This window comes from Panicum virgatum, chromosome 2K (assembly GCF_016808335.1).
Source record: "Panicum virgatum strain AP13 chromosome 2K, P.virgatum_v5, whole genome shotgun sequence".
NCBI classification, from domain to species: Eukaryota; Viridiplantae; Streptophyta; class Magnoliopsida; order Poales; family Poaceae; genus Panicum; species Panicum virgatum.
Genome location: NC_053137.1, coordinates 57,718,914 through 57,731,272, shown reverse-complemented (window position 1 = coordinate 57,731,272; position 12,359 = coordinate 57,718,914). Strand labels below are relative to the sequence as shown.

General features: G+C 45.9%; 1 protein-coding gene across 2 annotated transcripts; it reads left to right on the top strand.

Annotated features, from left to right (window-relative positions):
• The first annotated feature begins 2,326 nt into the window (after positions 1-2,326).
• On the top strand, positions 2,327-11,518 carry LOC120689148 (probable potassium transporter 14). 2 transcript variants are annotated; one of them, XM_039971476.1, is made up of 10 exons: positions 2,327-2,786; positions 5,947-6,175; positions 6,277-6,525; positions 6,679-6,729; positions 6,845-7,105; positions 7,523-7,575; positions 7,668-7,782; positions 7,930-8,184; positions 9,282-9,804; positions 10,756-11,518. In XM_039971476.1, exons 1-10 carry the CDS (start codon positions 2,496-2,498, stop codon positions 11,279-11,281), a joined length of 2,553 nt encoding a protein of 850 aa, XP_039827410.1. In that variant the 5' UTR covers positions 2,327-2,495; the 3' UTR covers positions 11,282-11,518. The 2 variants fall into 2 exon arrangements, with proteins under 2 accessions (XP_039827410.1, XP_039827416.1); XM_039971482.1 differs by having other exon boundaries at positions 2,386-2,786; positions 9,282-9,352; positions 10,756-11,240.
• The last annotated feature ends 841 nt before the right edge of the window (positions 11,519-12,359 follow it).

Sequence of the window (12,359 nt, the reverse complement as noted above, 5' to 3'; positions counted from 1 at the left end):
TATAGCGAAAGCTATAGCGGAGCTATCCATTTAGCCGTTTTCAGTAATGCAACCAATTTCAGCAAATTTTTCATAGCCATACGTCCATAATACATATAAAATTAGAAGCATCATTGGTCTAACATTCTAAAATAGACTCAACACGTCTCTTGACTGCCTAACTGTGCCCGTGATGCTTTGTCTATAATCCACCCTAGTTATATTGATTCTTTATTTCTTTTGGCTACATCTTTAGCGGAAGTAGCGGACATTTATTACCACTAAATCCTATAAAAAAACCCCTATAGCGGACAAATATTGTATAGCGTAGCGGGAGATCTCTTAAAAAGCTAATAGCGGACAATAGCGAGCTATTAGCGGGCTATTTTGTACCTTGCAACGTATGCTATGAAACCACTTTCTTATACAAATTATGAAAACTCCAATATGAACCACCAGATCAAGATCCAAGGGGGCGCAGAGGGAGTGGGAGGGAGGATTTGTAAAAGTATGATTACCTAATCTAAAGGCGGGCGGTTAATTGTAAAATTACCCTCCCTCCTCATGCCCCTTGGATCTTGATCCGATGGTCCAGATTGGAGTTTCCACAGTTTTCATATGAAGGTGGTTTTGCATAGTGTACGTTGCTTTGATATGTCGAGACAAATGCGAGCGAATCGAGACGACGCCGACGTCAATTGGCAATGACGGGATTGCTGCCAGATGGCTCGCCTGCTGAAGACGAATCTATGACTGCGCAGAGCATGTATAGCATTGCGGCCTGTGTTGTTGCGTAAAGAGGACCCCAGTTGCGGCACCTTCGTTGCGCCCCTCCCCCTTGCACAAGCTGCCGCTTTTGTCTTCTCTGCATCCGTCCAGTCGAACCTCGAACGGGTCCACCAATGTGCGCTCACATATACAGCGCCACCACGAGCTGCTGGCGCAGGAGTTACTGTGTCCGATTTGGATGGAGACGGAAGCGCTGGCACCAGCGATGAGTAGGTTCCACGGAGTATGGTCGCTAGATGAGCCGAAGCACCAGGAAGGAGACTGGGCGGCGGCGCTGGAGGCTGGAGGCGAGAACCGCGAGGTAAGGCTCTCCGCACTCGTCACTCTCTAAATTCACTCTCTAAAAGGAATATTCCTACCTGGTCATCAAGATTCTCCTCTCTATATTCAGTTTCTCCGCGTTCACTCACTCTCTAAATTTCTACTCTATACCAACTACCACGAGTGGGCCCCACGTGTCATAATTATTTTTCCTTTTTTTACCCCCCTCCCTTCCCACACTCTCTCTCCCACCGCGGCCACTCTCTCTCTCCCTCCGCCACCGCGCCCCTCCTCCCACCCTCCCTCCCTCCCTACCCCACCCCCAACCCTCCCTCCCTGCCTCCTCGAGCTCCGCCGGGCTCCACGGCGGGCGGGGCGGCCTTGAGCTCGCCCTGCGCCCCACTCCTCCTCGCGGCGGCGCTGCTGGTGCTGCTAGAGTGGCACGGCTCGCCCGAGCTCCGCCCGCCCGAGCACCGGCCACCGCGCCTCTCCCTCTCCTGTCGGCGGAGCTCGCCCATCGCTGGCGCCACTCTCCCCCTCCCTCGCCAGCGACTAGATCCGGAGCGGTGCGCGGCCGGCCCCTCCTCCCTCCCTTCCAGGGCGGGCGGCCGGCCCCTCCTTGCGCAGCGGAGCTCGGCGCGGCATGGACGCCCGCGCGGCGAGGCAGAGGCGTGGGGCCGGATCCCCTCCCCTGCTCGTCCCCGTTAGCGGAGTTCCGGCCGGCCCCCTCGGCGGCCTTGACGGATCCGGCCGCCGCCGCCTCCCTCCTCCCTTCTTCTCCCTCCTCCGTCACTGGCGCGGGGCCATGGCGGGGTGCAACTGCCGGCGGCGGGCCCCACGCCACGTCGCCGCGTTGCGGACGGCCGCTACCGCGCTAGCTTTGGCGCGCGGGAGCCCCGTCCGCAACGGTAGCGCGTGGGGTAGCGAGTGCCGCTGCAGCCAAAAAAATGCGCTATGCATGCGCTAAAGCCTTACAGAGCGGGGTAGCGAGTCCCACTGCGGAGAGCCTAATGTAAGGTTTTAAAGCTTAGGGTTTAGAACCGTCAAATACGAAAAATACGGAAACAAACATAACATAATCCAACATACCGGCTACCAAGTATAATTAGTCTGTTTATATACATTTATCTTTTGTCCGTTGAAATTCGATAGATAAAAGTTTTTTAAAAATTTGATGAACTAAAAAGTGTTTAAAAATGTGATTACGTTGGATACGTATTTAACAAAAGCAAAAATATTTTTTCTATAGAGAAAAACAAGAAAAATGAAAGTTGGAGGGGAGCTGTATCCCAATTCCCACAGCTGACAGCTGCAGTTCCGTTTCACCTCGGCAGCCTCCACTCCCTCCTCGTCTCGCCCCTTTCCCTTTTCCACCCCGCCACACCTCTCCCCGCCGCAGCACCGGAATCCATAGAAGCAGAAGCCTCCGCCACGCGCGTGCCTCTCCCCTCCCCGCCTCGATCCGGATGGAGTCCGGGAGCGGCGGCGGCAGGCGGCTGCGGAAGACGGAGTCGGCGGAGATGCGGTGGGTGGTTCCGGGCGGCGCCTGCGAGGAGGACGAGATCGAGAGCTCCGACGACGGCGGCGCCGACACCCCGGCGGCCGCCTCGGGCTCCCGCGGTGGCGGGGGCTCGGACGACGACGACGACGGCTACGAGGAGGACGAGATGCTGCGCCAGCGACTCGTGCGCACGGGCCCGCGCGCCGATTCCTTCGACGTTGAGGCGCTCGATGTGCCCGGCGTGTACCGCCACCAGGTGCGCGCAATTCCCCCATCTCACCTGCTCCGTCGAACTGCCTCTTGGTTTTCGGTGCCCGCGAGGTGTTTGTGGCACTGTCTGCGCGAGCCTGCGCCCGCCCGCACGGCATACCGACTCGTCCTGCGCGCGAGGTGCTTGTGGTATTGTCTGACGGAACGCGATCGGACAATGTCTCGTGCTAGGCGTCTCTTTTGCACTACAGCTGGCTTGCGCTTGCGCGATCTTGTGCCACTGTGGCGCTGAGAGAGACTTGATAGGTTCGGAGTGGTAAGACCATGAGTGCGCGACTGTGCTTGCTGTACCCTATAGGGTAGTTTGCTCTGTGCATTTCTGCTAGGTAATTTTCGTCGGTGCATATGTGCCAGGTGTTTGCAGCATTAGTCGAATGATCCTGTATCAAGTTGCAGCTATTTATACTTGGGTAGATCATTAGACTGGCATGTGTTTTATGTGGCGCTGGCTGCCAGGCTGCGTGCGAGCTGATGCGCTCTCATTGTTGTTTAGGCTCCTAGCTGTGTCATGTCGATCAACGGGTTAATGCTTGTGGTGTTGCTTAGGTGGTTATCACTCCTGGTTTCCTGCGTAGGTTACATGCAGATGAGGTACATCTGTTGTTTCTTAGATGCAAGTGTTCGATTCAGATTTTTCTTTCCATGAAGCGCACTGGCTGTTCCACGATCCTCATTTTTTGATACTGGTACAAACAGATGTGGTCCTTGTTCTTCATGACATTTATGGTATTTTTGCTTGATGCATTAAGAACCACATTATTTACATGATGTACTTATGATGCGTGTTATATGCATTTTGATATGGTATATTGATCAAGTGCGGAAGGACCATTTCAAATTAGCCTTGTTCTGTTCTTGGTCTTTGGTTTCATGAAGGACTTTCTGGATGCACAATTGGTACTTGTGACACATATTCTTTAGATAGATGCTGAATTATTTAGTTTGATCTGCTAGTTGGTTCAAGTGGACTTTCAGTTATGGTTGGCTGGTTTGCCCACCCCATAGACAGTGGAGTTAAATACTCTATTGATTTTACGAGTGTTTATAGAAAATGGTCCGACCATTTGATTAGCGAATACTAGTGCTACTCTGAGTATAAATATCCACATATCTAGCAAAGAGCAAACTTTTAGTTGATAGCCATATCAGGCCATATCAGGCCTTTCTCATTGCTGCGAGCTACTCTGAAATAGCTCGAGCTGGAATAACCATGATAATGACAAAGGGTTTTTCTGCTAGTGTTGTCATCAAACTGCCCCCATATCTAGGCCTTCTTCAGAATTGGCCAAACACTTTGAAGTTATGCCAGATGTTTGGTTATGTTGTAGAAATACTCACCTTCTCTTATCTGAGTCGGGTGCCCTGCAAGAATTTCGAAGAACTGTTGGATGATTTACTCAGTTTTTTCCCCCTGTTCAAAAAGGTTAACCACCTCAAGATTTCCGTTGAAAACATGCCTCATTTGGGGAAGGCAAAGTTTGTGCAGAGCAAAGTTGTATACGCTGCACAAGGTTAATGCTTGAAGCACTTTCGTATGGGCTGAGGCTTAGGAGCATTGGCCACAATGCCTATATTTTAAGATAACATTACCATTCCATGATAGACCAGAACCTGAAAAATGCATTCGAGGTGTAGATATGGAGGTTTTGTTTTTGTTTGTGGTTCCAGTTTTGTCTGAAAGGTTCATGTCCAGTTTGGGGATTTTTTTTTTCCTCGAATGGCGCAGGACTGCACGTCATTTCATTTAAGATAGAAGAAAGGGAAGAGCACAGAGGTTAGACAACCCCTGTATTCCGTACAACTCACACAACTAGGTCGACTCTTACAAAAGAAACAATCCATGACCACACCCCCAGGACCTAAGGTGCCGGGGGCATCGACCTATCGAGGAGCTCCTTGAGCTTGGATGCTCCTGCCATGCACCAAAGAACACAATCACTAGACACAGTCTGGAGGAGCAACTGAACACTTGGTCGAGGGGTGAAAGGTGATGGGGAGGGGTGCACTGCTCGCCTAAGTGAAGTTACTAGAACCAGGGAATGAGGACCATTTTAATCTCATGACTTAAGAGCAACCAGAAATTACTGAGAGGTGATGCAATGCATGCTGTGAAATGAACCACAAGGATCATTTTGTCTGCATATTGCTAATGTGGTGGCCTCATAGGCATGTTTTTCTGACCTGGTTCAGCACATCAGTCTGACTGGAAATTGGAAAAAGACAACTCAGCACCCTCTTATGGGCTGAGCTGCATCATGTTCATGTATGCTCCTGTCATTGACCTTGCGAAACCTAGTTGAACCAGCAGTTTTTTTCATTTAACTGGTGAGTTAGACGGATGACTTGCACCCCACATGCCCAAGTTCCAGGAACTATGAGAACACTGGGTTTAGAACCTGCAGTCCTGCACTGCAGCTTAACGCATGTCCATGCAAAAAAACTAGAGTACCAAACTAGCAGAAACTGCGTTTCTCTTATGTGAACCTGCATCATGGGATTTGATCCACTACTTCGATCAAAGACCTGGTGAGTGGTGACCCCCTGACTGGGTTGATGCCCTGGAAGGATTTGATAACACTTCTTATTGGTCTTGTAGACTGGTTCTTTAAGTTCGTTAATGCCGCTTCATTTCCTTGTGATGCAAGGACTCTACATCCTCACTTTCATATTCATTAAATTAAGGCAGAGGGTTTAGTGGAGTGCATTTACAGAATGCCCCCTTGGTCCTGTAAATTTGATGATAATGATTAAAGTCTTGATAAACATTGAAATGGGATAAATCTGAACCCGCTTTCATGAAAATATCATAGAAAAATGAAAAAGAGCGATCCTGCCATTTTCAGTTTCTCTTTACAAAATGACGCGCTATATTTGACCCGATCAACTTTTTTTTTTGTTGCCCAGAGTTCACCATGTCATTTTCAGTTTTTTTGTCCGTACTGAAATTTGCTATCATGGAAAGTGTGATTAACGAGCAACTCTAATTTGTGGGTACTCCAGTTGATATGTTTTCTATAAAAACATCTTGCACAAATACCATGCCCGCAAATTCCAGTTCTGCTTTACATCAAATAGCATGCCTCTGCAATTCCAATCCTGTTTGACATGCATAGCTCGCTGATAACTAGTTGCTGTCTTCCTTTCAGGAATTTACCATGGGCAGGAGTATTGTGCTGACTCTTCAGACGCTAGGTGTTGTCTTTGGGGATGTTGGTACCAGCCCACTGTATACCTTCGATGTAATGTTCAACAAATACCCTATTACTGCAAAGGAGGATGTGCTTGGAGCACTCTCACTTGTAATATACACCCTCATTCTGATACCATTTCTGAAGTATACCCTGATTGTTTTGTGGGGAAATGATGATGGAGAAGGTACGCTTTTCTATATGTGCCAGGGTGCTAGAGTAAACTTGGCAAAAATATTCTTTTTTTTAAGCTTTATGTTTGATATTCAATTTCTGATTATTTGGCAGGTGGAACATTTGCTTTGTATTCGCTGATATGCAGAAATGCAAAGGCAAGTCTGCTTCCTAACCAACTACCTTCTGATACCCGTATATCAAGTTTCAATCTGAAGGTGCCTTCAGTGGAGCTCGAGAGGTCCTTGAAGATCAAGGAGCGCCTTGAGACTTCATCTATGCTAAAGAAGCTGCTGTTGATGCTTGTTTTATTTGGTACTTCAATGGCGATAGCAGATGGTGTTGTCACACCGGCAATGTCAGGTTCATGTCTTTCTGCTGCATTGTTCATTGTATTTTTTCTCTTCACCTAGTTCAGTGATCAGCACATTTGCTTTCTTAGTAATGTGATACTCTAGCAGTTTTTCTCCTCACTTAGAAATAACTCTAATTTATTTCTCATGTTAAAATCTGCAGTTATGTCTGCTGTTAATGGCTTGAAGGTTGGAATATCTAGTGTTAATGAAGGTGATGCCAAACTATTTATTCACTTTTGACAATATATGGTGAAGAAAAAAAAATCTATTTTGTATTGATGTTTTGTCATGCACAAATCTCACCAATTATTATAAACTTTTGACAGGTGAAGTGGTCATGATCACTGTTGCTTTTCTTATTGTTCTCTTCAGTCTACAGCGGTTCGGAACAAGCAAAGTGGGGCTTGCTGTTGGGCCTGCCTTGTTCATATGGTTTTGCTGCCTCGCTGGGATAGGAATTTATAACATCAGAATATATGGTTCACAAGTATTACATGCATTCAATCCTCTGTATATCTACTACTATTTTGAAAGAAATCCCACTAAAGCTTGGATGTCCCTTGGAGGCTGTCTTTTATGTGCAACAGGTAGGTGTTTTGACTACATTGCTCAATTCTGTTTTTAATATACTCATGAGTCATGAATACAAAAGGAGAACAGAACTTTATATACTCATGAGTTATGCTAATCTTGAAGGGATTATATTTGTATTTGACAGATAGCCCCTCATAAATTGATAATGAAATTCGGTAGTCCAATACCTGATTCTGCTGCTAGCATAGTTGGAAGCAGTGAAGCAAATGATTGACCATGACCCATCGTATCGTCCAAAGGAAACACATAATCCAAAAGTTCAAATTAATAACTGATCATATTAACTCAATTGGCATTGAAATTTAACAACATTTTCTCTTAAAAGATTCATAAAAACTACTGTAATGATGAGCGTAGTAAAGGTGAAATATTTATATTGTAAGACATTGACATGGTTAATATTTTTACAGGATCAGAGGCGATGTTTGCTGATTTATGCTACTTCTCTGTTAGATCTGTTCAGGTATTTCCCCTCCCTACTGTTTAGGGCTCAACGATGCTCCTTCGAAATAGGCAAATAGTCGATGGGAACTTAACATTGCTCATATCTTGCAGCTTACCTTTGTGTTTCTTGTTCTTCCATGCCTTTTACTGGGATATCTAGGGCAAGCTGCATTTCTTATGGAGAACTTAACTCAAAGTCAGCAGGTCTTCTTTTTGTCCATTCCAAGTAAGGCAAACTGGTTTGTCTGATTTGTTATGTATTGTTGCACTTTGCTGAAATAAAATTCTCATGCCGTAATGAAGTCAACCTTTGTTTTACTGGTTCCTGTCATTCTGGCTCCTTTCTGATATATATTTTCAATCCATGTTGCAGGTCAGGCATTTTGGCCAGTTGTATTCATAGCTACTTTGGCTGCACTAATTGCTAGTCGTGCAATGGCAACTGCTATTTTCTCAACCATAAAGCAGGCAACAGCTCTTGGCTGTTTTCCACGCCTCAAGATTATTCACACCTCTAGAAAGTTCATGGGCCAAATATACATTCCGGTGATGAACTGGTTCTTGCTGGTTTCTTGTCTAGCATTTGTTACAGTATTTGGGAGCATAAATGAGATTGGCAATGCATATGGTACGTGATATGAGTCTTAAACGATATTGTCAGCGTGTTCTCATTGCAATTTATTTTACCTATCTTCATCTCTATTTTCTGGATTCGGCCCTAACGTACTATCCATCCTGACGCCCTTCTTTTTTCTGCTATATAGTTTTCTCTGCATGTATAAACTGCTCCTAATTTTTGATATTATGTAATGATGATCTAGAAGCCATCACTTGATTATGATCATTATATCATGATCAAGTGTGGATTTGATAAGTTAATTTGAGTATACAAAGAAGTAAAGAGAAGAATTTAAATTGATACAAATGAGCATGGCCAAATAGGGGATAAAATGGTACCCCCTCTGTTTTTATTTACATGTCGTATTAGGTGTCCTAAGTCAAACTTTGGAAACTTTGACCAAACATTTAGAAAGAAATAATAACATTTACAATACCAAATTTGTTTCATTGAATCCACCATGAAGTATATGTTTTTTTTGACCCACCATGAAGTATATGTTGATAGTGCATATTTTGGATAATGGATAGTATAGTTGTTGCTATATTTTTCTATAGACTTTGTCAAATTTAGTCAAGTTTGACATCTAAATAAAAACGAAGGGAGTATACATGAAGTTCAATCCCTTGTTGTATATGCTTTCAGCTATGTCAGTACTCCACATCTTATTGTTTTCTGTATTGCCTATAGTCTTGAGATTTGCTGCACTGAATCTGCTGAACATGAGTCTATCTTGTAGAAATTATAGCTGTTTGATGAAAGTAGTGATCGACTAAAAAATGAATGTTATCACTTATCAGCATCTGGTTCCCACTATAGCCCCTAAATAGAATAGGTGGTGCTTTTGTCTCCATTACTCCAATATCTAATTGCTATCCTATCAATATGCTTGGAAGGAAAGTGTACAATTTCAACAATTCTTAAGAAAAAAATATCCTATATCAAGCATTGTCATATTATGTATGCGATTGTTTTCTTCCACTCTAACCTCAGTATTTATTGATCCACTTTTTTTAACATGATGACCTTGCCGCTAAATTACCTTATTTCTCCAGCTCAATCACTACTTGCCGTAGAATCTTTCTAATGCTTGATCTTGATTGCAGGCATAGCAGAACTTGGGGTCATGATGATGACAACAGTCCTGGTAACCATTATAATGCTTTTGATATGGCAGGTGAACATCATTGTCGTTCTATGCTTTCTCACCCTCTTCCTGGGGCTGGAGTTATTTTTCTTTTCTTCAGTTTTGGGAAGTGCAGCAGATGGAAGTTGGGTTCTTTTGGTATTTGCAGCTGTACTGTATTTGGTAATGTTCATTTGGAACTATGGTATTAAATTGAAGTACGAAACTGAGGTCAAGCAAAAGCTTTCAATGGATTTGTTGATGCAGCTAGGCTGCAATCTCGGTACAGTTAGAGCACCTGGAATTGGATTGCTTTATAATGAACTGGTCAGGGGGGTTCCTGCAATCTTTGGTCACTTTCTCACCACACTGCCAGCCATGCATTCAATGATTATTTTTGTCTGCATCAAATGGGTTCCAGTTCCAGTTGTGCCTCAAAATGAGAGGTTTCTCTTTCGCCGGGTCTGCCCAAAGAATTACCATATGTTCCGCTGCATTGCTAGGTACGAACTCGCATTTTCTGAGTTAATAAAAAAATGTAAACAATGTTTGCCTCCAAAATTAAGTTGGTATTGAAGTTTGTTGCTATGATCCATTGGAACTTTGAGACTACTTTGCATCTGCACATGTTTGATACCATGGCCACTCTCTGTTTGTGTTTCATGTAATGCCTGATGCCCCTGGATTTAGAATCTACTAGAAAGCCACTGGGTGTGTCGGTAACTCAGTGATTAGTCTGCCAGCATTATTACTTGTGTAGGCAGGGCCACAGGCAGTGCTCTTTTGGGCGGTGTGAATGTGATTCACTTATCCCTCAAAATTGTTGATTGACGAGTTAGGATTTATACCATAGTGAATCAACGTGCTTCTCTTTTAATCACTGACATTAGGTGGTCCGTGGCTGGTAATTGGAGGTCTGTTCTTAACTTGTGTTGCTGCATTAAATTGATCCACGCAACACCTAAATGATTTCTCTGATTAAATAAATAAACCTGCCAAATTACACTGCAAACAACTTGCACAATGTTTTCTGCCCTCGATGATGCAGGTTCAGCGACATTGAATGTCTCATTCATTTCCTTGGGTACTGTGTTCCTCAGTCTTACCTTTGCCTTTTAAGGGTTACTCCCTCCGTCCCAAAAAATTAGTCATTCTAGGATTCAAAATTTATCCCAAAAAACAAGTCATCTTACCCTATTTGGAAAGTGCATGTGCATACAAGAATCAATTAGTGCCAAATATGGGTAATAAAGAGGGGAAAACATGGTCGTTTTACCTTCTTGTTAATTTGTCCTAGAATTCATATGATGACTATTTTTGGGGGGGGACGGAGGGAGTAAGGTACAGTCTATCATGTTCCTGCAGACACCAAAATCTTATATAGTTATATGATCATTATGATCACTGTTTAGTTATTGATTGTTGGCTTGGATGTTAATGATTCATGACTACAGGTATGGGTACAAGGATGTACGCAAGGAGAACCCGCAAGCGTTTGAACAGCTTCTGATAGAAAGCCTTGAGAAGTTCATACGCCGAGAGGCCCAGGAACGCTCTCTGGAGAGCGATCATAATGACGACACAGACTCTGAAGAGGAGATTGCATCTTCATCATCAAGAGTCCTTGTTGGCTCCAACGGTAGCATCTACTCGCTCGGGGTTCCCCTTGCTGAGTCTGCAGGCGCTGTCAACTCAGCCCTGGGATCAAGTGCGTCGTTTGACGGATCTCTTGACGAGGCAATGGATGGGAGGCGCAGCCTGGACAACGAGCTCTCTTTCATCCACAAGGCGAAGGAATCAGGCGTGGTGTACCTTCTAGGGCACGGTGACATCAGGGCCCGGAAGGAGTCGTTCTTCCTCAAGAAGCTGGTGATCAACTACTTCTACGCCTTCTTGAGGAAGAACTGCAGGCGGGGCATTGCGACGCTGAGCATACCCCACACCATGCTGATGCAGGTGGCAATGCAGTACATGGTCTAGGGCTTATACACCCTATATTTCCTCCCTTACATGATACTAACTCGCGGCGGTAGACAACGAAAGGTGCGAGCGAGAGGTGTTCAGAGCTGTTTTCCATTTTGATAGAATCAGCACTAACCGATCTGCTGTTTACGAAAGGTGATCAAAACTGAAACTGGACCCGTTTTGCGGATGGAAATATGGTATTATATATCAGGCAAAACACCATTTCAATGTGAAGCAGGATACTTCGTCGTCTCTGTCTGGACTCCGGCGTGTTGAGCCAACTGATATGCCTGGTGGTTTTTGCTTGTCCGATTGTGCCGAGAAGCGAGAGCAGACACTGAGTATTGATTGGCCCAGCTGCGCCTAATCAAGGTACGAGATCGGGCGTCCTGCACGGAGCATACCCGCTGCAGACTGGGGGCATCCGGGCTCTTCATTGCAGATGAGGCCCTTAAACTACTATGCTCTGGCAAGAGCGTAGTGGGCGGAGGAATAAGGTGATGTCCTCTCTCGCTCCCGCACTTAATCTTGTGTCGCTTGTGCGTGTCGGCGCGCGCGGCGTGCTGCTGCTGCCTGCAGAAGTGCAGAGCCGAAGCCCCCCCCCCCCCCCCCCCCCCCCCGATCACATCGCGATCGGCCGGTGGACGGATGGATGGATGGCGGTGGCTGCGTCAGGCTCAGGCGAGAATCTCCGGGAAATACGAGACCTGGAGGCCTGCGCGCGACCGGTTCTAGTGGGATGGGGTGAGGTGATGGGTGACCCGCGTCAGGGCGCCCGGCCGGGATTGACATGTCGGCTGCCGGGAACGGCGTGCCCGCGCGCTGCTTCTTCCCAGTGTTTTCTGTGAAAGGGACAGGCATGCGGGTGCCTCCTCTTGCTCATTTTCCAGTTTCCTGTCGTCTGGTCTCGACGGGTTGGGTGGACGGGCTGATGAATGATGGTTGTGGTGGTGACAGTTGTTTAGTCGCCGTGAGCGTCTTGGGATCGGCAATCAAGGGTGACGGAGCGGGGATTAAGGGTGATTGATCTTCTTTTTCTTTTTGGTTGTGTGACAGTGTGAGTGCTCAGTGGAGGGTGATTGAGCCATCGAGT

Bases quoted from the DNA above. Each gene is read 5' to 3' on its own strand.
- LOC120689148 (XM_039971476.1), top strand. From the start codon at position 2,496: ATGGAGTCCGGGAGCGGCGGCGGCAGGCGGCTGCGGAAGACGGAGTCG. The intron at 7,106-7,522 runs GTAGGTGTTTTG...ATATTTTTACAG, and splicing joins CTGTCTTTTATGTGCAACAG to GATCAGAGGCGATGTTTGCT. The intron at 7,783-7,929 runs GTAAGGCAAACT...TCCATGTTGCAG, and splicing joins CTTCTTTTTGTCCATTCCAA to GTCAGGCATTTTGGCCAGTT.